General features: G+C 40.2%; 1 protein-coding gene across 1 annotated transcript; it reads right to left on the reverse strand.

The window, feature by feature from the left end:
• Positions 1 to 13747: 13747 nt before the first annotated feature.
• Lin7c (lin-7 homolog C, crumbs cell polarity complex component) lies at positions 13748 to 25154 on the reverse strand. Its single transcript, XM_051183801.1, has 5 exons — positions 25052 to 25154; positions 21764 to 21882; positions 21185 to 21256; positions 18638 to 18847; positions 13748 to 17806 (listed from the first exon to the last, which is right to left on the reverse strand). Exons 1-5 carry the CDS (start codon positions 25086 to 25088, stop codon positions 17651 to 17653), a joined length of 594 nt encoding a protein of 197 aa, XP_051039758.1. The 5' UTR covers positions 25089 to 25154; the 3' UTR covers positions 13748 to 17650.
• Between the last annotated feature and the right edge of the window lie 1409 nt (positions 25155 to 26563).

Below are 26563 nucleotides of genomic sequence, written 5' to 3' on the forward strand. Positions count from 1 at the left end.
CTCCATCCAGATTTACATGGGTTCCAAGGATCTGATTCCGGGCTCCAACCTTGTGTGGCATGCAGCTTTACCTGTTTGGCTATCTTGCCAGCCTCTGTCTTCATAGTGGCTGCACCAGTTTATAGTCCCACTATCATTATACAAGGGTTCCTCTTTGTCTACATCTTGATCAGTATTTATTGTTGTTTGACGATAGCTATACTGACCAACGGAGTGAGATGAAATCTCAAAACAGTTTTAACTTATAATTTCATGATGAGTAAGGATGTTGAACACTTTTTTTTTTTTTTTTTTTTTTTTTTTGAGAACTGTCTGTCCCATTCATCAACCCATTCGCCATTTGTTGATTGGGTGGTTAGTTCTTTTGGTGTTTCACTTTTACAGTTCAGTTCCTTATATGGTGTAGATGTTAATTCCTGTAGTATGTGTGGTTGGCATAGATCCCTGCCATTCTATAGGTAGTCTCTTAGCTCTGGGGCTTGTTTCTTTACTGTGCAGATGCTTTCAAATTTCACACTACTTGCATGGTGTGGGTGGCATATTCCTTTAATCCCAGCACTCAGGAGGTAGAGGTGGGTGGATTTCGAGGCCAATCGGGTCTACAGAGTGAGTTCCAGGATAGCCAGGGCTACACAGTGAAACCCTTGTCTTGAAAAACCAAAACAAAGTATTTGTATTGCTTTTCTGTATTATTTCCAGTAATGTCATTTTTTTACAATATGATTCTTCCATCCATGATCATGGAAGATTTCATTTTAAAGAATTCTTTACTCTTTGGTATCTTAAAGATTCCACAGTAGATGTCCTCCACTGCCTCCGTTAGGTATATTTCTAGGTATGTTGTTTTTCTTAAAGCTATTATTTTAATTTTTTTCTGATTTCTTTCTTGTCAAGTTCATGATTGATATTCATGAAAGCTGTTGTTAATATAGAAAATAAAATCTTTTTTAAAGGTTACTAGCTTCTGTGTATTGACTCTGTTCTTTTCCTTTGCTGAAAGTATTTGTCAGATTCAAGAATTGTCTTGTAAAGCTGTTAGGGTTTTGTAATTATAAGATCATATTGTGCGAAAATAAAGATCATTTTCATCTTTCATTTAAAATTTGTTTTATCCCCTTTTATTCCATTCTTTTGTCTTACTGCTCTAGTTAACATCTCACGTACTGTATTGTATAAGAACAGTGAGAATGAGGACATTTGCTTTATTCACAATCTTAAAAGAAAACTAGATAAAACCAGTTTGTCTTTACTTGGTATAATGTCTACTGGTTTGTTGTATAAACCCTTTATGAAGTTGAGACATTCCCCTTGTATTCCTTTTTGTTTGGGGGGGCGGGATTTTTATCATAATCAAATATTTAATTTTGTTGAAGACCTTTTCTGCCATCTATTGAGACAATAGTGTGATTGCTATCTTTATGTATTTATCAGCTTGGAAAGGTTGAATTAACCTTGCAACCCTAATGCAAAATCATGATGCTGTGCGATCATGTGTTCATGCTTGCAAGATTTTTGAGAGTTTTCATCTGTGTTCAACTGTGAGATTGATTTATTTTTGTTATCTCCTTACCTGGGTTTGGTTTCAGGGTAATATTTATTGGCTTTGTAGAATGAATATGGTAGTATCTCTTCTTTTTCTATTTTGTGGAACAGTTTGAAGAATACAGCATTAGCTCTTCCTTCAAGGTTTGGGAGAATTTATCAGTAAATCCACTCAGTCCTGGACTTTCCTACATTTCTTATTCTTTATCCTAAATTGCTGGTTGTAAGGAGTAAGGTTTTTCTTCCTGCTGCTGGTCTTGTCCTGCCACCGCGCCAGCCCCAAATAACACACCGAGACTCTGTATTAGATATAATGCTGTTGGCTAGGTACTAGTTTCTTATCGGCTAGCTCTGTCTTAAGTATTAGCCCATTTCTGTTGATCTATGTATTTCCACATGGTCTCATCTTACCCAGAAATGGGGCAGATGTCTCGTCTCCCCAGTCTCTCCATCTTGACTCCTCCTTACTACTTCCTCTTTCCCCCTTGTCTCCTAGTCCCGCCTGGCTTGCTTTCCTATTGGCCAACAGTGCTTTATTCATTAACCAGTATGAGAAACATATTTACAGAATGATATCTCCCATAGGTTGGTTTTTCTCATCCACTTTTCTTACTATTCCGTTGGTGTTGTTGACTTTGCTGTCCAGTGCCTGCACTGAATGCATCTTCACATTTTTTATTTTTTGATATTTTTATTAGTAAGTTTGAAATATTCATCCAAAATTTTATCTATGGGAAGTCAGTTGTTGAAGAATATAGTTTTGGGCCATGTATCAGTGAATTTTGCAGCTGTAATAAAACTATATGATGAAAGGAAACTTATGGAAAGTTTCTTTGCCTCTGGTTCTATGGAAAGAGTCTAGAATGGTGGAGGAGGGACTAGAGTATAAAGCTGAGCAACTACTTTACCCATATGTAGGAAGCAGAAAGAGTAATGAAAAGTATAGTGAGGCTATGAACTCTGAAAGTTCATGTATGTACTTCCTCCAGCCAGGCTCCATGCCCTAAAAGTCTATAACTAAACAGTACTACTACTTATGCTTATGGGGAACATTTCTCATTCAAATCACCCCTGACTATATTTACTTTTTCATATTTCTTGTTTCTGTAAACATAATTTGTACATCTTTTGGCTTGGATATCTTTTCCAGTTTTATTTGAGGATCTTACTAAGGAACTAACCTTGTCTTCAGAACTCAATCCTATGTCTCTTGAAAACTCACCTTGTCTTATCTCTCCAGCTTAAGGTGGCTGATGTTTTAGCTTGGGGTAAAGGATATCTCTCCCAATTACATTGAGAGCATGAGAAGTGAGCACACACTGAGATCTGTAGACAGAGGACCTATCTGCATCCTCTCAAAGCATCCCAAGTGTTAAACTCCTTGCTGGAGGGATGCAGCTCTGAGTGTCCAGTAGACCACTGAAGTGTCTGAGTTTTCAGGCTTTACATAAGAGAATTGTGGGTAGGTAGATCCAGTGGCTTCTTCACCTGCTGAACTCTGACACAGAGCTACCAAACTCCAAGGTGAGTCTGCGCTGATAAGATCTGCTCCTGACAAGTGAGTATAGCACGAATTCTCTTTGGTCTTGAATCAGCTATTGGGGTGAAAGCTGAAGGATCAGATAAACAGAGCAGCAAGCCACTAGAGTTCTTACCTCTACCAATGCTAAGACTAAAGGGGCGATCCTGTCCTTAGACTGCCTCCTTAGACTGACTGCCCTGTGTTATATTACTCTTTCTTCCCAGCCTTATCCCTCCCTATCTCCATCTCCTTAGTGCTGGGGTTAAAGGCATGTGACTCCAAGTACTGGGATTAGAGGTATGAGCCACCACCACTGGGCACTGTTTCTCTTTTAGACTGGATCAATTTCAAGTAACACAGGGTGGCCTTGAACTAACAGAGATCCATCTGCCTCTGCCTCCTGAGTGCTGGGATTACAGTTGTTTGCCACTACTGCCTGGCCTCTAGGGCTAACTCGTGTGGCTAGCTCTGCACTCTGATCTTCAGGCAAGCTTTATCTGTTCTAACATAAACTAAATATCACCACAAGTGAGGATAGGACTGCCTCTCCCTGTGTACTTCACTGCCTGAGCTGAGTGTGCTGCTGCCTACACTTTTCTGTGTCATTATCTGGCCATCTCGCTGTTCACAACAATCTCTCAGGGCTGCCTGTCACCCTGGGAATGTTAGATTAAGTTCAAGCTTCCTGTCCTGTGTTTATGACCACAGTAGCTCAGCTAAAGTTTAGTAAAATGTTACTAAATAATACATTTTCTCTCATGACAGGGCCTGACCCTTGCCCACATACAGAGTGACAACATGACAGTGCCATCCAAGGAATGAGCCATTGTCTCAAACAAACCTGCACGGTGTTTGTGGTTTGTGAGGGTTGTGAACTTGTTCTCAAAGGTAAGACTTCCAGCCTCTTTTTTAGGCCACCTGACTAAGCTTTAGCAGTCTTCTGCTCTGCCCTAAACTCTGAGATCCCCAGCTAGAACTATCTTCACCTTGGTTTTTGTGAGTTGCCCATGTTTTTCTATCCCAGTGAATTTCTGAATTTAGATATCTCTTTGGAATAGTCACCACCCCCAAACCCAACCCAGTTTCATGTGGAGACCAGGTTGGCCTAAAATTCACTATGCAGTGTAGAATAACCTTGAGCTTCTTCCCTCCTTCCCTCCCTCCCCCCCTTCCTTCTCCCTCCTTCCCTTTTTTTTTTTTTTTTTTTTTTTTTTTTTTTTTTTATGAGACAGGGTAGATCTGACTGGCCTGGAACAAGGCTGGCTTCAAACCCACAGATCCATCTGTTTCTGCTGCTGAGTGCTGAAATTAAAGGCACGAACCACTATACCTGGAAACCATGAACTCTTCATCATCTTGGCCTTCACTTTCCAAGTGTTAGCTTGTAGATGTGGGCTGTGGGTCACATGCCTGGGGGAGAGCCTTTGTTTGTTTGTTTGTTTCCCTTTGATTCTTCTCCTACACTGGGTCATCTTACCCAGAAGTCCTCTCAGATCATTATCATTATTATTAGATAAACTAAGTATTGAATTAGTGATGGCTTCCAGGCCCCATCTGGGTTCCTAACCCACTTTTGCAAGGTGCAAATCCTTTATCTCAACTCTTCTTATCTTTAGAAACCAATTTATGGGAGATGATATAACATTTAGAAGGATATGCCTCAAAGGTGCTCATCTTTTCTTGTGAGCTAAGATCAAACAATGAAAATATGATGTTTAGGCAAGCTTTTACTAAAGATTATGTTGGAAAACAAACCCAAAATAAACCACTACCAGCTTCAAAAGGTCTGTCTTTCTGGCATGAATGGCTCAGGGGTATTCTGAACACTGAGAATTCATGTGACCTTTAATCCAAAACTGTACTCCAAATATTTTTTACTTGCTATAACCTCTGAGCCTGTAAGAAATGGCTATTGAATTTAAGCAAAAGTACAGGTGCCAAAACATCATCTCAAATTATAGCTAAATATGTAGATTAAAAATATATGAATGGTGTATATCTATGGACACTGGACATACATGCATACAAATGTAGACTAAGCCATACACCATAAAGAGGATAAAGAAAATGGCAAGACTAGTAGTTAAAGTTCCAAAATGATCATTACTATTCTCAGAATCAGTCACAGTGGACAGTTTCTGTGCTCTGACTCTCCATGTTTGCATGTGGGGCTCTGGAATGGAAATGCTTCCACATTTGGGGCCTGAAGCAGTTCAGACAGGGTATTCTGTAAGTGACTTTAGCATGCTATCCTTTCCTCCTGTGTTTTAGTGTTCAAAGTGTGTTATTATTATCCACAAGAAATTGTGTCTAATTTGGGAAGAGGATTTAAAGTAGCATAGAATAAATGATAATGTAAGGGTATTGAGAAATTTGAAACATCTTTTGAACTACACATGTGACTAAGTTTGGTCCTCTTGTTCTCCTGGCTGGTGTAGGGCAATGGCTGGTGGTGGCTTGTATCAGTAAACACCACCTGTATGTGCATCACGTTTAGGGTGTGCGGGCTGATGGGGAGGCACTGGCAAGGCTGGCTGAAGGCCACTCTCGGAGTCAGTCCATTTCATAAGTCATCAGTTGCCACTCTTCTCACCTGGTTGGACAACTCCAGATAAGATGCTCTTTTTAGCTGGGTGGTGGTTGTGCATGCTTTTAATCCCAGCACTCTGGAGGCAAAGGCAGGCGGCTCTCTGAGTTGGAGCACAGCCTGGTTGACAGAGTGAGTACCAGGACAGCAAGGGCTACACAGAGAAACCCTGTCTCAAAACAAAACAAAAACAACAACAAAAATGTCCTCTTAAGGATTTCAAGACCCACAGTGAACATCAACTCCCAAACATTCATAAATATCAGAAACACTCTATTCATATCTGAATATGTAAGGTCAGCCTTTGTAAATCGGACCTTCTCTACTTAATCTTTTCCTTCAATCCCAACACCTGAAAAGAATAAGCCTTCAGGGAACAGTTTCTGGATTGTGTATGAAACACATGTAGGTCTAGAGCATATGAGCTAGTGGTGAAATACATAAGCCAAAAATGATGTGCATAGGAACCTGGGTGTTAAGAGAATGGTAAGGGGGTAGGGGTGGAGTCAGTATGGGAACCCTATTAAAACCAAAATACCAATCCTGTTTCATCTTCAGGACAGCTATTTTACAGGAGTACTTATAACTCAGGTGCAAGGAAAAGCAGCCTTTGGGGTAAGGTGATATGACAGCAAAGTGTAGTGATGTCCTTGGAAGCCTTTTCTTGCCTACATGGACATGGATGGGAGAAAATCTAGAAAAGATTGAACTTTCACCCAAGCAGAAGCTTGGACTAGGAATTGGAAGGAGGACTTCACATTCTATGATTTGTCTCTCTTTTCCTAACCTGAATACTAAATACTTTACAAAACTGGTTCGAGAATTGTGGGTGCAGCTCAGAGATAAAGTACATTCGAGCCAAGTGTGAGTCCAGGTCCTTAGCACTGTGATAATGATAATCATTATCACCATCCAACAGTTAAAAAAGATGTCTTTAAAATAACTTCTGAAATGAAACATCTGGAGGCAGTGCTTTCATTTTTTAAAAATGATCTAAAAAGATTTATTTTATGTATATACATGTTTTGCCTGCTTGGTTCCCTAGGTAACCATAAGAGGACTTTGGATCCCCTGAAACTGGAGTTACAGAGGGTTGGGAGTGCTGCGAAATGAACCTGGGTCCTGTGCAAATGCAGGAAGAGCCCTTAACTGCTGAGTCAGCTCTCCGGCCCAAGGCAATTTCTTTAAAAGGCATACTACTGACTATAAGTAGTATTCTGATTAGTTTGGAAAATGGTAAAGCAAAACAAAACCTCACCCTTCCCCACAGACAAAAAAAAAAAAAAAAAAAAAAAAAAAAGCTATAGGATATTATATCTGGATGTTTTTCTTTTTCAGAACCATGGCTCAGCATGTGCCATGGGTTGGTTCCCAGTTCCTCAGAAAGAGTTGTAAGCCTTTTTTTTTTTTTTCTTTCTTTCTTTCTTGTGGAAAAGTACTTATGTGTTCATGTTTTATCCGTGTCTCTGGACCAGGGCTGACCCTGACCATTCCCTCTATTTGACCGAACCTGTTACAATTTATCCTACCTGCTGGTCTTGCCACCCCCAGATTGTGCTAATTATTAAACCATATAATGTCACTTTGGAGAGCAACTGAGAAAGCCAAAATTCACATAAAACAGGAAAATGGGACATGTTGAGGTGCTAGGGAAACACATTATAGGAGCTCTGCTTATTCATTCCTTTCAGTCTGAAGTAATACACATTGTTGAACATTTTCAGAATCCTTAAAGACTTTCTTTTATTCATTTGTGTGTGTACACGTGTGAACATGGGCATATACATGCTATCATGTAGAGTGAAGGTCTAAAGACAGCTAACCAGACTCTTGGATCAAACTTAGGCCAATGTATTGGCAAGAAGGCACCTACCTTTATCTTGTGGTCAACCACTCTTACTCTAGATTCTTTTAGGAGCATCTATTTGGTATCTATTCCTTATGGTCCATTCTCCTAAGGAAAGAAGACTTTTGATTGATACAGTGTTGTCGACACAGAAATTACCTGGGAATATCTTGAAACTAGAATTACAGAGAACTACTTTCATTGTTTGGTTAGAGCAGATCTGAGATGGACCCTGAATGTCAATGTTTAAAATTCTGACATAACTTTATTCCCCAGAATGTATGACCTTCTTCTAGAGAAGCATGCAAGCAGAAGTCTTCTGGTACAGACCCCACCACAGGGTTACTTGTGTGAGACAATAATAAAGAGAAACTACTTGAGGGTATGGGTAGGGAAGGAAGACGAGTCTTTGCACTGAGATCTGGCTCTAGGCCAGGAAGAGACAGAGTGAAAAAGCCTGAGAAGACTAAGGAAGGTAAGTCTTAATGAATACTGGGTAGCCCTTTAAAAGTTAAGCAAGGACATCAGGGTGTCCAGCAACAAAACCTTTCATCAGAGGATCCCCATGTTGCCCAGGGACAGGTCTGCCTTCCTATCCTGGCTGAGCTCAGCCAATGCCTGGGGTCAGTCCAGGGAGCAACACTGGCACTGAGGGAAAGGACTGTACCTCTTGTCTCTAGTAGGATGATTCTCTCAGAGTGAGAGCTGCAGTTTCGGATAGTCTCAGAATTTAAGGCGTGAGGTGACATCCTTCTGTTCAGTCAAGCAGCTTGCAATTGAATTTTAGTTTTGGAATTTAAGAACTTGGGGGTACAAAAGATTGTAATACTAGGTCAATCCTTTTCCTAAGGCTTGGGGACCTAACAGCATCTCACTGATTCCTGGGTTATACTGGACATATTTGTGGACGCAACTTTAGAGTTAACATTCACACACGCACAGTAGCTCTGATGGCCAGAATGTTCTGGCCCCAAAACTTTCAAGATCCTCAGGAACAGTGGATGAGACATGAAAGGTGACAGGTGACAGCTTAAAGCCACTCATTTCAGGCCCTGGGCGTATATACACCTTAGTGGTAGAGCACATGACTTGGTTTTATCCCCTGCACCACAAAAAGGACAGTAGCTAGGATTAGCCTTGGTGGCAAGAACCTATTGTTCCAACTGCTCTGAAGGCTGAGACAGAGGCATCACTTTTAGCCCACAAATTCAAGACTGGGACAACACAGAGAGACCCTCATTTAAAAAACAAAACCCCTTCCACCACAGTTGGAAATCATCTCCAGCTGGGAACTGTATAACTCAAAGCAGCATACTTTCATTATCAGCAAAACCAGAGTTAATGTTCAGGTCAACTGTTCTTTCTACTTGGTAACTGGCTCACTTTTTATCTCTAATTTTCATAGAGAATAAAAGATGTTAGACAAATTTGGTGTTATATAAGCAAGTTAATACTAACCACCAAGATGGCCTTTGGTTTATTTAAAAGACGTTGCTTGTCCCCCCCCCCTCTGAAATTACTTTTCCCATCTTCAAGGAGCTTGTGTAAAGACAGCTAAAAAGACTCAAAGCCAAAGATAATTTTCTTTCAGTTAACATTGCTACAAAATCACTATTATATATACCCTACCAAGGCTGTAGATATTCACCACCATCGAAATTTCTTACAGGTTTTCTTACTTTTAGTGTAATTTTAGGAAGAGTTCTTTGTCTACATTTGAAAAGCTCTAATTTAAAAAAAAAATTGTTTTGAATTGCACAAATATTGTTAGTTCCTAAGAACAGAATTCTAAAATAGAAACAATGGTGTGTTGGTGCCACCTTGTGGCAAAATAAGAGATGTTCATCTCTGTGAATAAATTGCTAACTAGCTCTTTTTTTGCATTTGTAATTGTTAAACAATCTTTTTACTTTGACATGTCAATCTCAGTTCCTTCTACCTCCCCTCCTCTCAATCCCACCTCCCCATCCACTCCTCAGAGAGGGAGAGGAGGCCTCCCATGGGCAGTCAACAAAGTCTGTTACATCACATTGAGGCAGGACCAAGGCCCTCCCCCTCTGTTTGTAGGATAAATCCATTTTGGCTCCAAAATGTTCATGTAGTAGGCCTAAGTCCTGGTCCTACTGCCTCCGGCCCCACAAACTGCCCAAGCCACCCAGCTGTCACCTACATTCAGTCTTATGCAGGTTCCCCAGCTGTCAGTCCAGTCAGTGAGCTCCCATTAGCCTTGGTCAGCTGTCTCTGTGGGATTCCCCCATTGTGGTCTTGACCCCTTTGCTCATGTTATCACTCCTCCCTCTCTTCAACTGGACTCCAGGAGCTTGGCCCAGTACACAGGGCCTGAGATGCTAGGTAACAAGGATGATCCTAAAAGAGACATACATGAATCCCCCAGGGAAGGGGAAATAGACAAGATCTCCTGGGTAAATTGTGAGCATGGGGGAGGTGAGAGGGGGAAAAGAAGGTGGGAGCGGACAAGGGGAGGGGGAGTAGAACTCCAGGGAGGGAATGAGATGGTTGATGGTCCAGTTGGGGGAAGGGCAGAGAGGGAGAGCAAGGAAAAAGATATCTTGATAGGGGGAATCGTTATTGGGTTATCGAGAAACCAAACTCCCAGGAACCCACAGAATGACCCCAGCTAAGACTCTTAGCATTAGTGGAGAGGGGGCCTGAACAGGCCTTCCCTGCAATCAGATTGATGACTACCTTAATTGTCATCATAAACCCTTCATCCAGTAACTGATGGAAGCAGATGCAGAGATCCACAACTAGCTCCTTATTTACAGAAGGCAGAACACATACACCATGCTGGATTGATACTATTTGGAAAGAATTTTCCTGAATCCTTTCTCCCAGGGTATTTTTTTTACAAGGGTTTCCAACACTGGTAGGAAGTAGAGATGCAGCAACTGTGAGGCAATCTTTCTGTGCCTCAGTTTCCTTATCTAGATCATCTTTGGGCATCATGAATTTTAAAGTGATAAAATGAAGCAGCTGGTATAGTATATGAGAATCACACCATTTGGCTGGGTGGTGGTAGTGCATGTCTTTAATCCCAGCACTGGGGAGGCAGAGGCAGGCAGATATCTGTGAGTTTCAGGACAGGCTCCAAAGCTACACAGATATCCCATCCAAAACAAAACAAACAAAAAAAAAGTTACACCATACATTTACACCATACATGCTCACTAAAAGCTGGGGGGGGGGGAGAGAAAGAAATGAGGAAGAGTTTCCACTATTCTGCCTACATTTCTACAATGCTAAGACTTGAAGGGCCCCTAATATTTGGATAACAGAAGATTTTTTTTAAAAAAAAGTAGTAATAATTGTTAGTTGAGGTCAGTCTTGTAGGTCTTTGGATATTTCTCTAGGTTCAGTTTTCTCTTCAAACTTATAATGGTTCCCTCTTTTATGGTTTTTTTTCTCTCTTCTCTCATCTATTCCTGCCCTGACTCCATCTTCCTAGTCCCACCTGCTTTCCTCTCCTCCCCTTCTCTTTCTCCTAGTTCCCTCTCCATTCACTGTCCCCCCCCCCCTTTCCCCATATGCTCAGGAGATCTTCCAGAGACCTACAAGACTGACCCCAACTAACAATTTGAGCAACAGTGGATAGGCTACCATAAATGCCCTTCCCGGGTAATGAGATCGATGACTAATTTATCCACCATCATAGAGCCCTCATCTAGTAGCTGATGGAAACAGAAGCAGACACCCACAGCTAAACACTGAGCCAAACTGGAATCCAGATGCAGAGGGAGGACATGACCAGGCTACAGAAACCCACAGAGACAGCTGACCTGAACAAGGAGGAGCTAATGGGCCCCCCAGACTGATAGCTGGGAATCCAGCTTACTCAGACCCCCTGAATATGGGTCTCAGCTAGAGGTCTAAGAGACCTCATACAGTGGAACCAGGATGTATCCCTGGTGTACAAAAGGACTTTGGGGGCACATCCCCCATGGAGATATTCCCTTAACCTAGAGAGAGGAGAGAATGTCTAGTCCCTATTCCAAATGACTTGACAGATGACCTCTCCTGGAAGGCATCACCCTACATGTGGAGTGGGGCTGGGGTGGGAGGGGGGTTGTTGGGAGACATGAGAGAGTGGGAGAGTGGGAAAGAGGGAGAAGGAACTGGGATCGATATGTAAAATAAAAAAATAAAAAATGAACTATAAAAAAGAAAAGTAATAATAGTCCTTTCTCCTGTAAATGTATTTTTCAGTTGCATACAAAATTACATATATGCATGGTTGTGCATGCCTCTATTCCCAGTACTTGGGAGGCTGATATAAGATCTCAAGTTTACAAACAAAACGAGCCTTCCTTGCCCCATTATCCTCATCGGATTCAAAGGAAATAGTCATATCATAAAATAATCAGACACTTTACATTTTAACTTCCATGTCTACCAGGATCTACAACAAAGGCTTGAAAATGTATTTTACCAGGGATTTAGATCAGTGCTAGAGTATTTGCATAATATGTGTAAGAGTCATTTCACTGCAGAAAAAAAAGTTTGTCCTAGACGTTTAGCTTTTTACTAAAACGAAGGAACCTCCAAATTTCTGTATTCATTTGCTTGGTTGCTGGATTTTACTTCTACTCTAGTGGTCCCCATGTTCCTTCTGCAGGGATCCCTCCATAGTGAGGATCTGAAGACTGTGGAGAACAAGCCCTCATATCTGTATGGTGGCAACAGTCCATAAGTTCCGGACCACAGAAGCTAATTGTGTAAGCCATTTCCTTCTCAAGCTTGAAGTCTGCTCATCCTTTAGCAGAATGTGAACTGTAGTCAGGCGTGGTGTGAGACCTCACTTCAAAAGAAATAACCCACCCCAAAAGGTGGTGAGGTAGCAATAGGTTGAGGGAACTGTAGACATCAGAGGAACTGGGAACGGATCATGCAGAACTCTTCAAGTCACCGAAATCTTTACTGCACACGGGAGAAACAACACTGAGTTCTGGTTCAGTATTGGATCCTGGTAATGTCACCACAACGTGGGTATTATAAACTGGTTGGATGAAATGATGTGAGTCCACGATCAGGGCATCTATGTACACAAGTTCCCTGATGACTGCCTTACCTTTGTGTGACATGGTGCTGGTGTTCAACTCTCCCCAAAGATTTAGGCTGTCTTAAATTATCACCCATTTTCACTTGGTTACTTTTGGAACAACTATCTCCCTGTCAGGTTGGGGATTAGGATTCTACATCTTTTTCTGAAGGGACATAAGACAGCCCATAACACTGGACACCATCAAGTTACAGGTCAGGTCACAGGTCATATTTAAACTCTAGGCTTCCAGAAAAAAAAGGCAGAAATAAAATTTTCATGTTTTCAGATTACATTTCTCCCACAGGCCTCACAGCTGCTTTTGCTGCATCCTGGCAATTTTATTTATCTTTCTTTTTTGGGTGGGGGAAGTGTTGAGACAGAGTGTTTTTGTTTAGCATTGTAGATCAGGCTAGCCTCAAACTCATGGAGATCTGCCTGCCTCTTGAGTGCTGAGACTAAAGGTGTGTGCACCACCACCTGGCTGGTAATTTTTGAGGATGGGTGTTGAGTTCAAATCCAGGGCCTCCAGTATGGTAGGAGGGCACTCTGTCTCTGAGCTATAGCATTACCCTATCCCTTACCCTATGTCTTTATTACCCATGCAACCCACTGACTATAAAGTCTAGGTCACTCCCTCACAAATTGCCTTTGTATTTAATGAATATTATAACTGGACTTCCTAACAATTTTCATTCTGACATGGTAACTCACTTTAACAACTTCATTTTATATGTGTATTTGCCCATACATATAGGTCACAGTACAACTTGCAAGAGTGGTTCTCCCCTTTCAAGTCCTGGGGCTTGAATTCAGGTCGTTAAGCCTGGTGGCATTTATCTTTAATTGCTAAGCCACCGTATTGCCCCTACTACTTCCTTCCTTTTGCTAACAGGATCCTAAAGTTAGTTAATATGAGGGGTCTACACAACTAGTACATGAAGGCATCTTCAAAGGGCTTTACACACAATGAGATAGCAATGATACATTGACTGTAGATGACAGAAGAGACTAAGTTCTGCAGGGCATTGTAACAAGACAGAAAAGTACATTGTGTAAGGTTCACAGTACAGAGGCGAAATAGGACTTAGCTGAGTATCAGTCTATGCTGTCAGCCACATCACATCACATCTTAAAATAATGGAAGAAAAAAAATTGTTTAGTTATTTTTTATGAAAGGCAAACAAAATACCGAAACTGAAGTTTTATTTCAGGAGCCACCACAGATTTTGCTTTTACTCTATGTAAAGGTTATTTTATACACAGCGTTCAGAAATAACATCTGTTTGTAGTTCTATCAGTTTTGTCAAAAGTAAAGGACAAGCACGACTCATACAATTATACTTTAAATAAGCCTTAGAATCACAATTTAATTGCTAAATGATTCAGCTATTGAAAAAGTACTGTTTCACCTTCCAAATTATTTTCTCAAACTAAAAAGAGTACAAGTATATCAAATCTTTGCCAATATTTTAAAAATCATGTCCAATTATAAATTAGTTTAAAACGTCTTGAAAATTAATAATCAAGTGATGGTCCCCCGTTATGTAACTATTTTCAACAACCTTTGAAAAAACATTACTCATAAATTTTGGACAATTAAAACTACAAAATGAGATTGCTGCCAGAAGAGAAATAAACCATAAGTTAGAAATTGCACAGATAGACATTTATTCAGGAGGTACAACCACTAGTCCTTAAATGTCAATGATCATTCCACATTATAATCACATGTATTTTTTAAGTCTACACCAAGTCATGCTGGCAATGCTTTCCAGGTAAGCCACAACCTTATCTTCTAGTAAATTTTATTCATTTTAATTGTAAACAAAGTACTTGAACAAAATACAATTTTACAACAGGAAGATGATCTTAAAAACTAGAACATCAAGCCTTAAGGAACAAGGTTACAAAAGAGTAGCAATAACAGTTGTTTATCTAGTGCAGTCTCTTTATGAAGTATGTGTGAATGAACACACATGCTTGTATGACCTGCTCCACTCATACCTACAAGGCTTTCTTTCCCACCCAGATGATCACTACTCTTCCCAAAGCACTATTATTTATTCTCTAACAAGGCCAGTTCTATCAACACATTCATCTTTAAAACTTGATCTGTGTTAGCATGCTGTATGTTTACTCAAATATATGTTCTTTTTAAAATATATTTTAAAAATGGTTACCTTAAAACAACAACAAAGCTACAATTGTACAGGGTACAGTAATGATGGGCGAAGGAGCCATGCGCACACAGCACAGAATCATTACTCACAGGGTTTGAAATCTGAAAATTTTAAACGTGCTTTTTCAAATAACTTAATTTTTTTTTTTAAAGTAAAGGGTGCAGAAAGAGAAAACACTGAATTTTACGACTGAATTACTGGTTTTATTTTTTTAAGAAGAAAAAAAAGGCCAGCCTGGTTTACACAGTGAATTCTAAGACAGCCAGGCAGGGCTATGTAGAGACCCTGTTCCCCACACCCTAAAAAAGGAAAACTGTATTTATTTTGTAAATAAGCCAAATTCCTTTTAAGTCCATAAGGAGGTACTAAGAAATACAATCAATCATTAAGTAGCTTCCAGATCCAGTATAGTCGAAAATCCCATGAACCAGTACTCCTCAAACTAGGGTGTCCATCAGAACTACACAGAATGAGCTTCTAAAGGCAATTGGGGGTAGACTTGGTCAAAACACATTATTTAAAACTGTTAACCAATAAAGAAATGATTTTGACTTAGCTATTATTGGAAGGGACCTAGGTATTAGTAAGTTCTAAGCTCTGCAGGACATTCTAATGTGCAACTAAGGTTGAAAATCACCAAGTCAAATCATTTTGAAATATTTAAAAAAATAAATGGAAAGCTGGGACACAGGGAAATTTGCTTTTGTAAGTTACGAATGAAACAAACACCTATTATATATTTACTGTATACCTAGTTTTAGTCACAAACCGTCCATTTATTAAAGTTCCTTCACTTCCTTATTACACAAGAAGACTACTGTACACTTGCCACTGAGTTTTCCTATGGTCAATATTTAAAATTCTGAGATAAGAGAATTGCATCAATGAAAGCAAGCTATTGCTACTCATGCTCAATACCAAGCAAAGCTATGTATTTGGCTCCTTTAAGTTACTTTTATTTTACGAATTATAAATAGGTAGCAGCCCACACAAAGAACAGATTGTGAATTACTGCAGAAGAAAAAGCTTACTCAACAAACTAAAAAAAAAAAAGAAAAAGAAAAGAAATGTAACTTGGCTGAAATTCTGCAATCGCTGAAACATGAACCGGGAAGCTATAATTGTAAGGGAACGCTGATGCGCCCTCAGGAGCAACTGCAGCCATAGTAGCCAGGCTGACACAAGATTTCCCCAGGGTGTACTTGCCCTATGGTGTAGGGATACGAGCACAACAATAATATTACTGTTCTCTATGCACCAACTTTAATATATATGTTTTACAACAAATACCTCTAATAATCTACAATTAAAATATGTCATACTTTTCTATACTACTTTGGTCTCAACATTTTAAAAACACACCAGCTAATTTTGAAAATATACAATTCAACATGATGCTATCAATATCAAGCACATTTTGTAGTGGACTAAAGACATTCAACCATGCACAATCCAGTGTTCAATTCCTAAATGATAAATAACAATGCTGATTGATTGTTACTCTGAAAATCACTGAAAGCTGCAGATATCCTGTAAGACTGACAGTGCTTACAAACATGCAAAACATGTACACACTTCCATTCTTCCTGAAGGAATGTTACAAAATGCCCATTTTTAAAAGAAAAATAAAATAAAGTCATAATTATGATAAATTCCTGCATTTCAACCCAACATTTTCTCAATATTATCACTTCAACCCTTTATGTTCCTATAATCTGTGACTGAAAATGAATCAACTTTGATTTTAGCTTTTAGAAGACTTAGTCATAATCACACATCAATAGCTGCCTTTTAGTAAAATGGTGACATCCAGTGGACAAATGGTACAAAGCATCGTTCAAACTCCCATTGCTATCTAAATCATAAAGATAAGGATTCTGAATCCCACTCATTGTGAGACTTAAGAAGCTGCCTGTTTCTGTATCTAAACAAATCCTGCCTCCTCTCCCTCTCTGGGATTGGAACTGAAGCTGAACAGTAATTATGTTGGGCTCTTCAGGCTCCACACTTGAAATTATTCCTTTGTCTTATTTTCATTTTTCTCAGCACAAACTGACTCATCTCCAGGCATGGAAGAACTGAAATACGAGAAATGTATTTAAATATAAATGAATAGCATAAAAAACTTGAAAAGTTGAAATCTGAACCTGTTTGCATTTATAATTTATGACATATTGTTAAATATAAATAAGGGATTTAATCAGCAATGCTAATAATCAAATTACATCCTCTCGCTTCACTGCTTAAATATTATGAAATACATATTTAGCAATGATTGCTTCAGTGTTTAAAAACTTACTTTTACAAATCAGTATAAATGAACACCTTTACACTGTTTAAATAAAAAAGGTTCCACGATAGCGATGATTTACCACTGATTACAGATATTTTATGTATGTTCTAAGTACAAAACGCAGCAGCAATGCCAACATTCAATGTGACAAACTGCTGAAGGCAAGACTGCTAGTTGTAATATTTTGGAAAATTGAAAAGAAATTTCACAAAGAAACTGCAGTAAGCAAAAGGAAATATTGGAGAACTGTTATTTGTAAATAAGTTGCCAAATGAAGAAAAGCTCTTTTTAAAAAAAGATTAAGAATGTAAAAGTACATTTTAATATTAAAAAAGCATTTTTAAAAATCTATAACAACTTTGTGACAAAATCTGCATTTGAAAAAGGCCTGTAAAAACAGCAGGACAGAACTGCCCTCATCACCTTTTACTTTTTCTCGTGAGAAAAAAAGTGTATGCTTCTCTACAACCATAAGTGATGCTAAAATAGGCATTTATAAAATGGCAAGAAGATTTCACGGAAGTTTCTGGTGGTTTACAATCACTGGCATCGAGGCCATCAGTAGGTCACAGGACAACTTTTCTAGCTAAAAGCAAAGAGGAACACAAAGTTTTTAAAAGATTAGGTCTGTTGTCTGCGTTTTGCTGATCTCATTTTTTCAAAGCGTGATTCCATTTCTTCCAAGACTTTTGGTGTATACCGTACAACTAATTTAACCTTCCCTTGGGCTGCTTTCAGTAGCTCTACAGCTTTCTCGTGATGCTCTCCTTCAACACTCTGAAAAATGCACACACAAAGACACAATTAACAAGTAATCCAACAATGAACAAGTAAACATGTTTACAAGTAGGCCAACCTATAAAAATGTTTAATACACAAGTAAAAATTTTAAATGTTACATTATTTCAGCACTATAAAAATAATAATAATCTTACTTCATCACTTTAATCAATGTGAAATCCTATGATACACATTTGTATACACTCAAGGATTGTAAATACTAATCTCAGTTCCCCCTTCCTCTCCTTCTCTTGCCCCCCCCCCATCAACTCCTCAGAGAACTAAGGCCTTCCTTAGGGAATCAACAAAGTCTGGCAGATCAAGCTGAGTAAGGACAAAGCCCCTCCATTTGTATGATAGCTGAGCAAGATATCCCACCATAAGGAATGCACTCCAAAAAGGCAGTTCATGAACCTGGGATGGGTCCTGATCCCATTGCAAGGGCTCCTCCCGAAACAGATCATGCCACATAACTGTCACCCACATTCAGAGGGCCTAGTTCAGTCCCATGCAGGTTCTCCAGATGTCAGTCCAGAGTCTGTGAGCTGTTCTACAGGCACACTTAAAGTACTGGGCTGAGGATGCAACTTAGTGGTCAAGTGGTCACCTATTATTCTGAGGTTGGTGTTCAGCCCAACAACAACCTCCACTATCACCAGCAAATCAAAACAACCACACAACACTGAACTGTACTGAGTTTCTCTCAAGGGATTTTAACTCAGTCTCAGAAATTTTTCCTTTCATCTTATGATTCCATTGCTCCAGTGCACCCCCAAGTGGCTACAACACATTACTGCATTAAACAAATGTAAACAGATTTATCTTTACCACTCCATTGACTGAAAGTAGCTGATCTCCTCGTTTGAGACCCCCATGTCTGTCAGCAATTCCACCTGGAATTATCCTCGAAATATAGATTGGTGAGTTTTGTTCTTTTCCTCCCATGATATTGAATCCAAGGCCCTCTTCTGTTTTTGGTAACTCAACAACTCGGGGATGGGAGTGCCCTTCACTGGCAGCAAATGCAGCAACAGTAGCCTGGAAGAGAAATGCACACATCTAAGAACATAACTTATTTTTGAGGTGCTGGGGTTTGAGCCTAGGGACTCAGATATGCTAAGCATGTGATCTCTAGCCTGCCAAAGGCACTTCTGAACCACAAAGCTTTTCATGTGTGAGCTCATACAACTTCACTGAAAGTCAAACATGTTTGTAGGAGATAAATGAAAATGATAAATACTCAGAGATTATGTAGGAAGTTAACTTCTGAAATATGTGCTACATGTGTATGTGTACAGGGTTGGTCAAGAAGGTTTGCCAAGCAGAGAGATGTATTGATATTAAGAGGGGAAGCCCTCCCTGAGGATGCCAACAGCTCTGAGCTTCAGAGCATATAGACCAGTTCCTTCAGGGGCCCCTGGGCGACACAACCTATCTACATAAATCTGTCCTTAAATGAGCTCATAGCTGCTATATTGTTTATACCAAATACTAAATAACAAAAATTTCAAGAAATAAGTCAATATTCAGACAAGGAAGGATACATATAACCCATATGAATATTTTTTGTTGCTTTAGTTAAAGTATCTAGTTACACCAAAAACACGAAATAGAAGAGACAGAACTGTGTCTAATTATATTCTAATATAGGTTTACATTCTGTTTCTTTTTCTTTTTAAGGATACCATTTTCATTATGGATACTGAATGGAAAAACAAAAAATGAGAAGAAGGAAGGGGAAAGATGTTGAGACTTACTGAATACCAACTGCTATCTCGGAAGCACTAAAAAGTTCCCATTTTACAAACAGAACTAAGGCTCATAAGCGCTGTAAATTCTGAGTTACAGAAGCAAGGGAGGAACAATTTCAAATTCTTCATCTTCACAGCTCAGCCTAAAGTGCTGTATTGCAAGTGTGCTGACAAAACCTGCAAAAAAGAATGTTTCTTTCCTTTTCTGAGACAGGGCCTCATTTAGCCCAGGCTGGCCCAAACATGTTACAGAACCAAGAATAACCTCAACTTTCTACTCCTCCTACAACTATCTCCCAAATGGTGGGATCAGAGGCATGTCACCACACTGGATTTTACGTGGTAGTAAGGATGGATGGAACTCAAAGCCTTTTGCATGCTAGGCAGATACTCTATAAACCCCACAATCCCCAAACTCCAAGTTTCTATGTATTTAGTGACTATGACAAAAGAAACTTACACATCTAAGTACCTATACTTAATGAAGATTCTAGTACTTCCCTTTGTGAACCAGTAACTAGCAATAAAAAAATAGCCTGCATGGGGGCTAGAGAAATGGCTCAGTGGTTAAAGAGCACCGACTGCTCTTCCAAAGGACCTAGGTTCAATTCCCAGCACCCAAATTGTAGCTCACAACTGTGTAACTCCAAGAACTGATACCTTCAAACAGAAGCACATGCAGGCATTTTACCAATGCACAAAATATAAAAATAAAAAGAATAGCCTGCTACTATACTAAGTACGTGTAGTATAAATTAATGTATTGTAAGCATACATGATCTACATCTAGCTCAATGTCTGAGTTATTTGAGGAAAACAACACTGGTACAAAAAACAAAACAAAAACAAAAAACCCCAACACACACACACACACTCTACAGCCCAGAGGAGGTGGCCTAGGACCAACACTATCCAATATGTATAGGGCCAAAGTCAAGGGAAAATCCAAAAGAATGTTAGGGCTTACCCTAGGGTCTCGAGGATTACCATTAACTTATTGCTGTGTGTCGCAAGGAAAGTAGTCTAACTTTGATACTTCCTCATCAATAAGAAAGTCACCCCCATCAGTTATAAAATTAATGCTTCAATCATAAATCTGTATAATGTACTGAATAGAATAAGAGGCACGATATACACACTGTTGTACTTTCAATGTGCCATCTAAACAGTATCACAAAATATCTTACAAAGCCAATAAAACATTCCTATTTCTTAGTACCTGAGAAGTATAGTATGGTTTGGACATAAGCTAGTTTCCACAGCTTACTATGTATCTAGTAACTGCATATTACATCTTCAATTTATGACTTCTGCACTATTTATACAGTAAACATACATATGTATACACACACACACACACACACACACACACACACACACACACACATGTATAGACAACCTGTGTGTCTCTGTGTGAGCACATGTGTGCTGACTCACTGGGCGGAGAACCCCCAGGATATTTACCTCCTCACCCCTCCAGCACCACAGTTATAGACACTGTTATGCTGAGCATTTACTTGGGAGTTAGGGATCTGGACTCAGGTCCTAGTGTTTGCATAACAACATGCACTTTACCCACTAAACTATCTCGCCAGCCCCACTTTTGGTCAATGAAAACCTTTACCTTTGCAGTTGCATTCGCTCTCACTTCAGGGCTGCTACTGATGTCCACAGTTTCATAAACATGTTCATATACCTGTAAATCACAAAGTTTTCATATGTAAGTTTTGGGATACATCTATGTTCAAGTTCTCTGAGGAGTTACCAAATACATTGAAGTTTCCCAAAGATATCTTTGTAAAATGTAAATGCTTTTCTATTAGGAATTTCAAAGGAAATTCTTCTTTCTCTTTTGGTGGTGGTTCTAGGGGCTGAACCCAGGATTTTATAAAAGCTAGACATGTACAAAATCTACCACTGAGCCATACACCCAGCTAAAGATTAAAAAACAATGAGAGCCAAGACCAGTTCTAATGTTTTCTTCCCTGCCCCACCTCTCTTCTTATCTTTTTTCAGGCAGGCTGGTCTACAATGCACTTTGGAGACCAGGCTGGCCTGTATCTCATGGGAATTCTTCTGCCTGCTTCACCCTTCCAAGTGTTGGCATTACAGGTTGAGTACTGTATTTCTGAATATAGATTTCAATGTATTTCTATAGCTAATTAACTCAAAATGTGAGGAAATATAAATCATGTTAACTCACCTCCCTCACAGCATTGCAGAACTCACTCTGAAGGACTCTTTGCAATGCCTGAAGTTTCTGTGGTGGCACCTCTCCACTCCTCTGTAGTTTTTCCAATAGTTCAATTGCTCTGCAGATATCTACAGGGAAACAAAACACAAATGATTAATTCGTGCTAAGGATTCTCCTCATCCCTTTAGAACTTTGTAGCAACTAAGATTAATCCAAAGGCTATCCAGGTGGTCCCAATATGAATAATTCTCACTCCAGAGACAGAGGCAGGATGACCACCTCCTGTTAAAGGCCAGCTTGGGTTTCAATATTGCCCCCAAAACAAAGCAAATAACCAAAAAACAAAACAAACAACCCCCCAAACAACAACAAAAAACCCTAAATTTTCCCAAAGACAAATAATATTGTATAGATAAGAAAAAAATCTTTAATACGAAAAGCTATTAGTATTATCATGATTTTTTGTTTTTTTTTGAGACATGGTTTCTGTGTGTGTAGCTTTGTAGACTAGGCTGGCCTCAAACTCATGGAGAACAAGTGCTGGGACTAAAGGCATGCCCTATCATCGCCGGGCTTATCCTGCATTATTCAGCCAATAAAAATTTACACTATCATCTCACTAGTAACCAAAGCAGCCAACCAGTACCAGAGAGCATGTGCTAGTGGTACCACTGTTACTTCTGGAAGCAAAACATGATACATATGCACACGCAGACTGTTCAATGACACATGGAAATGCAATTAGCTGTGAAGATTGCTAACACTTTTAATTTGAAAATGTCCAGACATGGTTTACAAAACAGAAAGAAAAAAAAAAAAAATAGCTTTATCAACCTGGTCTTAATGCTTGTATGTGACCTTGGAATTCCCAGGCTGTGTTGCAGCCTTTCACTGTAACAGACTAAATAGTACCTCATTTGGAAGAAAAGAACTAAAAAGCCTCACAAGCACAGATATGCCACACTGCTATGGACTAATCTTAAGACTAATCTTAAGAAATATTAAGAGATTAGGGGCTAGAGAGTTGGTTCAGCAGTTAAGAGCACTTCCTGATTCCCAGCACCCACTTGGGCATCTCACAATTTCCTAAAATTCTAGTTTCTAGGGATCTGACTTTGTCTGGCCTCTACCACCGTTGCACACATACACACGCATGCACGCACGCTCGCTCAGTTACTGTGATTGGGAAATGTACAAATGTGTTTTATGAACAAAGAACTAAAGAAATAAAGATTCATGTTATAACACTATTAATCATGACCTCTGTTCTGACCCCCCCCCAAGGTTTTTCTGAACCCAAGTCTCAGTGTATTAATACCACTAATCAACCGGAACTTCAGTAAATTTTAATTGTGTTCATTTACTTCCAAAGACTAGAATACCTACTATTCTATATATTCTAATCTTTGAATACTTTGACTTAAGTGGAGGAAGTTTTTTGATTTCATGATACAGTAAAGAACCAGATATTTACTTCATAGACTTGGGAAGGACTCTTCTTTGCATTTGCTGATAAAAAAAGCCCAAATAAACTTAGCGAGAAGCAAAAAGTTGATTCAGTTTTAGATAATAAAAGTTTAAACTCTTTTTAATCAAACAGACCACCTTTCCTCTGGTTTCCCACCTCCATAATGGCTAGTATATGTTGTTTCAGGAGTTGTTGATTTACAAAGTTCCAATTTATTATCCACACGAAAAACCTATAAATAGGCCTAGGAATGTAGCTCAGTGGTAGAGTGCTCACCTAACATGTACAATGCCTCAACTCATTACTCAAATGTGGTGGAAAGAAGGGAGGGGAGTCCAGCTAATTAATAAGCTACACTTAGAAACAAGCTCAAAACTCTATTAAGCCTAAACTGTACCAAATATATGCCCACTAAGTTTGACTGAACTGCATTTTGATCAGGAACTTGGTCACATGTGCTGGTATTTTCCTGTGAACTATTTAGAGTATCTGTTCGGTCTGTTAGAATCCTCTACCAAAAGAAGACTTGAAGCCATCTGATTTGCTGATCCTGTTAACTGGCAACAATCAACTGGTACTTTATCCCTGCTGATATTTTGCATTTTCTACTGTAACTGGAAACTCTAACAGCAAAAGGCAAATGCCAGAGGATAAGGGTCCACAGTTTGTACTTCATTTAAAAGTACAAAGAATACCAACTTGTTAGAAACCTCTAATCATTCTGGTTAACACCAGCAGATTTGCTCCTGTCTACAAAGCACAGTGACATTACGCTTAAGAAGAAAATGTCACAGCTATAAGCCTATCTGAGTCTTTCCCAAGCTACCCTCTGTCATAAAATGCTGCTTTAATTAAAGCCCTGATGGGCTGGAGAGAAAAAAGTCCTAGGAAAGTGGTTCTTTTAAGTGCACCCACTTTTAAATTATTTCCTTCTTGGACAATAGTAATGGAAAGTTTAATTGTTAATAATAATATATGCAAAGTAGTGTCAAACTCCACTCCAGATTCGTTTGCCAACAGTACTCAAAATGCTTAACAGGTACTTCCTTACTCCTATGGCTTCCAATTGTAAAAAGCTTGCTCCTGCTGTTTGAAATCTAAGAATCTGGGCAGGGCAGAGTACAAAGTTGGAAATCTGCAACTGGTCACTGGTAGAGTATTTCCACAATAGGTTTTATTTTTCTTGACTGTTTGCTCTAAGCAGCAATCAACCCACCAAGTTTGCAACTGTAGGGCATATAAGTAAGGAACAGCACCGCACTTAAACAACCACTACTCCACCTCGTTATGTAATCTCCTTTGCAAGAACAAGTCAGTTGGCTTGTTTTTAAAGCATCCCCTCCGTGACTGGAAGGACTGCAAAAGCCAAGACACACCAACTCAAAGCCCAGGAGGTCACGGTCAAAGTAATGAGGGAGTGTGTGTTTAAATGGGGGCGAGGGAGTTTATTATGCGGGAATGTGCCTGTGTGTGCCAAGCGTATGAACCAAGGCAGGCGGGCACACTCGCACAGGGGCAATGGAGGCAGGCAGTCCCGAACGGCGTGGCGGGACTTGCTTTTTGGGGGGATTTAGGAGGCTGGACGCCGCTTCTGCAGTGCTCACTGCATGCCTGCAGCCCTGGGCAGGTCCAAGGAACCGAGCTGCGCCCACCGTCAGTGAACTAAGGGCTCCGGCCAGCTCCTCCCACAAGCAGCGCCCAGCCCGAAGGCCGGGAAGGCGCTCCGGGTGTCAGCGTCCCGGCCACTTCGCCTTCGCTCCGGCCGGCGGAGCCCTCCGTCAGTCTCCACCCGCGCCACCCACCGCGGCCGCGAGAGCTGCCGCACTCACCCCTCTCCAGCCGGACGGGTTCCCCCAGCGCCGCCATCTTCTCTTCGGCGATGCAGACCCGCAGGAAATGACGGCAGAGAGCCCTTGGTGGACGGGACCGGAAGCCGGAAGGGTGAGGATGGAAGCAACGCGAGAGCCGGAAGGATGCGGGTTCCCCCGCAGAGCTGTGGCGGGTGAGGCTGTGCGGCTGTGGTCTGTGCTCGCCCACTTCCAACCACCCGCGCTTGCAAAGAACCGATATCCCGACTTGTGTCCTGCCTCGGGGAGTCGTGTTATTAGTTCCAGGCCCTGCTTGATCTTCGGCAGCCTCTGACCTTGGACTTGCACACTGACTGTCTCTCGGCCGGTTTCTCCCATGTCCGAGGCTTTAAGTGTTAATATCCCAGATTGGTTTACTTTTAAAAATCCACAGTTCGGATCTTTGCCACGAGTCTGTTTGAGCAGAAGGGGAGTAGGTGCATAGTAGTTGACCCGGAGAGAAGGTGCTCTAGGCACCACAAAGTCACGCTTTTAATTGGTCAATTCAAAGTATTTTGTGAATGAAGTATGACGTGTGTGTGTGTGTGTGTGTGTGTGTGTGTGTGACAGGAGAGAGAGAGAGAGAGAGAGAGAGAGAGAGAGAGAGAGAGAGAGAGAGAGAGAGAGAATTTCTAGTTTGAAAAAAAAAAAAAACCCAAAAAACTGTTTTTGTATTCATAAGGGTTTTACCTACATGAATGTCTGTGCATCATTTACATGGCTGGTGCTTAAGGAAGCCACATGAGGGCATAGAATGTTTTAGAACTGACGTTAAAGATGGTTGTGGGCTACCATATGGGAGTTGGGAATCTAACCCAAAATCCCCAGATTGTCTGGAAGAGCAGCCAGTTCTAATGGTTATGCCATCTCTCCAGCCCCTTATAGGGCCACTTCTGAAAATGTAGTGAACCCAAATCCTTTTAGTCCCTTATATAAGTGAAATGATTTTTATGGAATTTGAATATAACCAGCAAAGCCCTTGGTCTGTGCTAAGTTCTCAACACCTCCAGGACAGGATTGTTTTAATACCTAACGGATTGAATAAGTGATCCACTTTTTCCATTCAACTACAGTTTTCTACTTGTTACTAGGTAGAGTCAATACAGAATTTTGTGTGAGACCTTGTTATGAGCATTCTTCTTGCCACTGCCGTGTCAGCCCCAAATGAACACGCAGATGCTATATTAATTATGAAACTTGGCCAGTGACTAGCATTTCTTATTGGGTAGCTCTGTCTTATTAACTCATTTCTGTCAATCTAAGTATTTCCGCGAGGTCTTCGCTTAAAGGACTTGCAACTCCTTTGACTGCTACATCTCCACAGAGAAGAGCAATTTCTTGTTTGTCCCTACTTATATTCCGATTCTGCCCAGCTACGTCACTTCCTGCCTGTCTGGCTAGCTAGTGGCAGTTTCTGCCCAGGTACTTCACTTCCTGGGATCACATGATGACTCCTCTCTGCCTACACTTCCCAGAATCTTCCCTGTCTCCTGG

Source organism: Phodopus roborovskii, unplaced genomic scaffold, assembly GCF_943737965.1.
Source record: "Phodopus roborovskii unplaced genomic scaffold, PHOROB, whole genome shotgun sequence".
NCBI lineage: Eukaryota > Metazoa > Chordata > Mammalia > Rodentia > Cricetidae > Phodopus > Phodopus roborovskii.

Bases quoted from the DNA above. Each gene is read 5' to 3' on its own strand.
- Lin7c (XM_051183801.1), bottom strand. From the start codon at position 25,088: ATGGCGGCGCTGGGGGAACCCGTCCGGCTGGAGAGGG. The intron at 21,883-25,051 runs GTGAGTGCGGCA...GTTTCCCTGTAG, and splicing joins ACCCGTCCGGCTGGAGAGGG to ATATCTGCAGAGCAATTGAA. The intron at 18,848-21,184 runs GTAAAGGTTTTC...TTTCTCTTCCAG, and splicing joins GAGCGAATGCAACTGCAAAG to GCTACTGTTGCTGCATTTGC.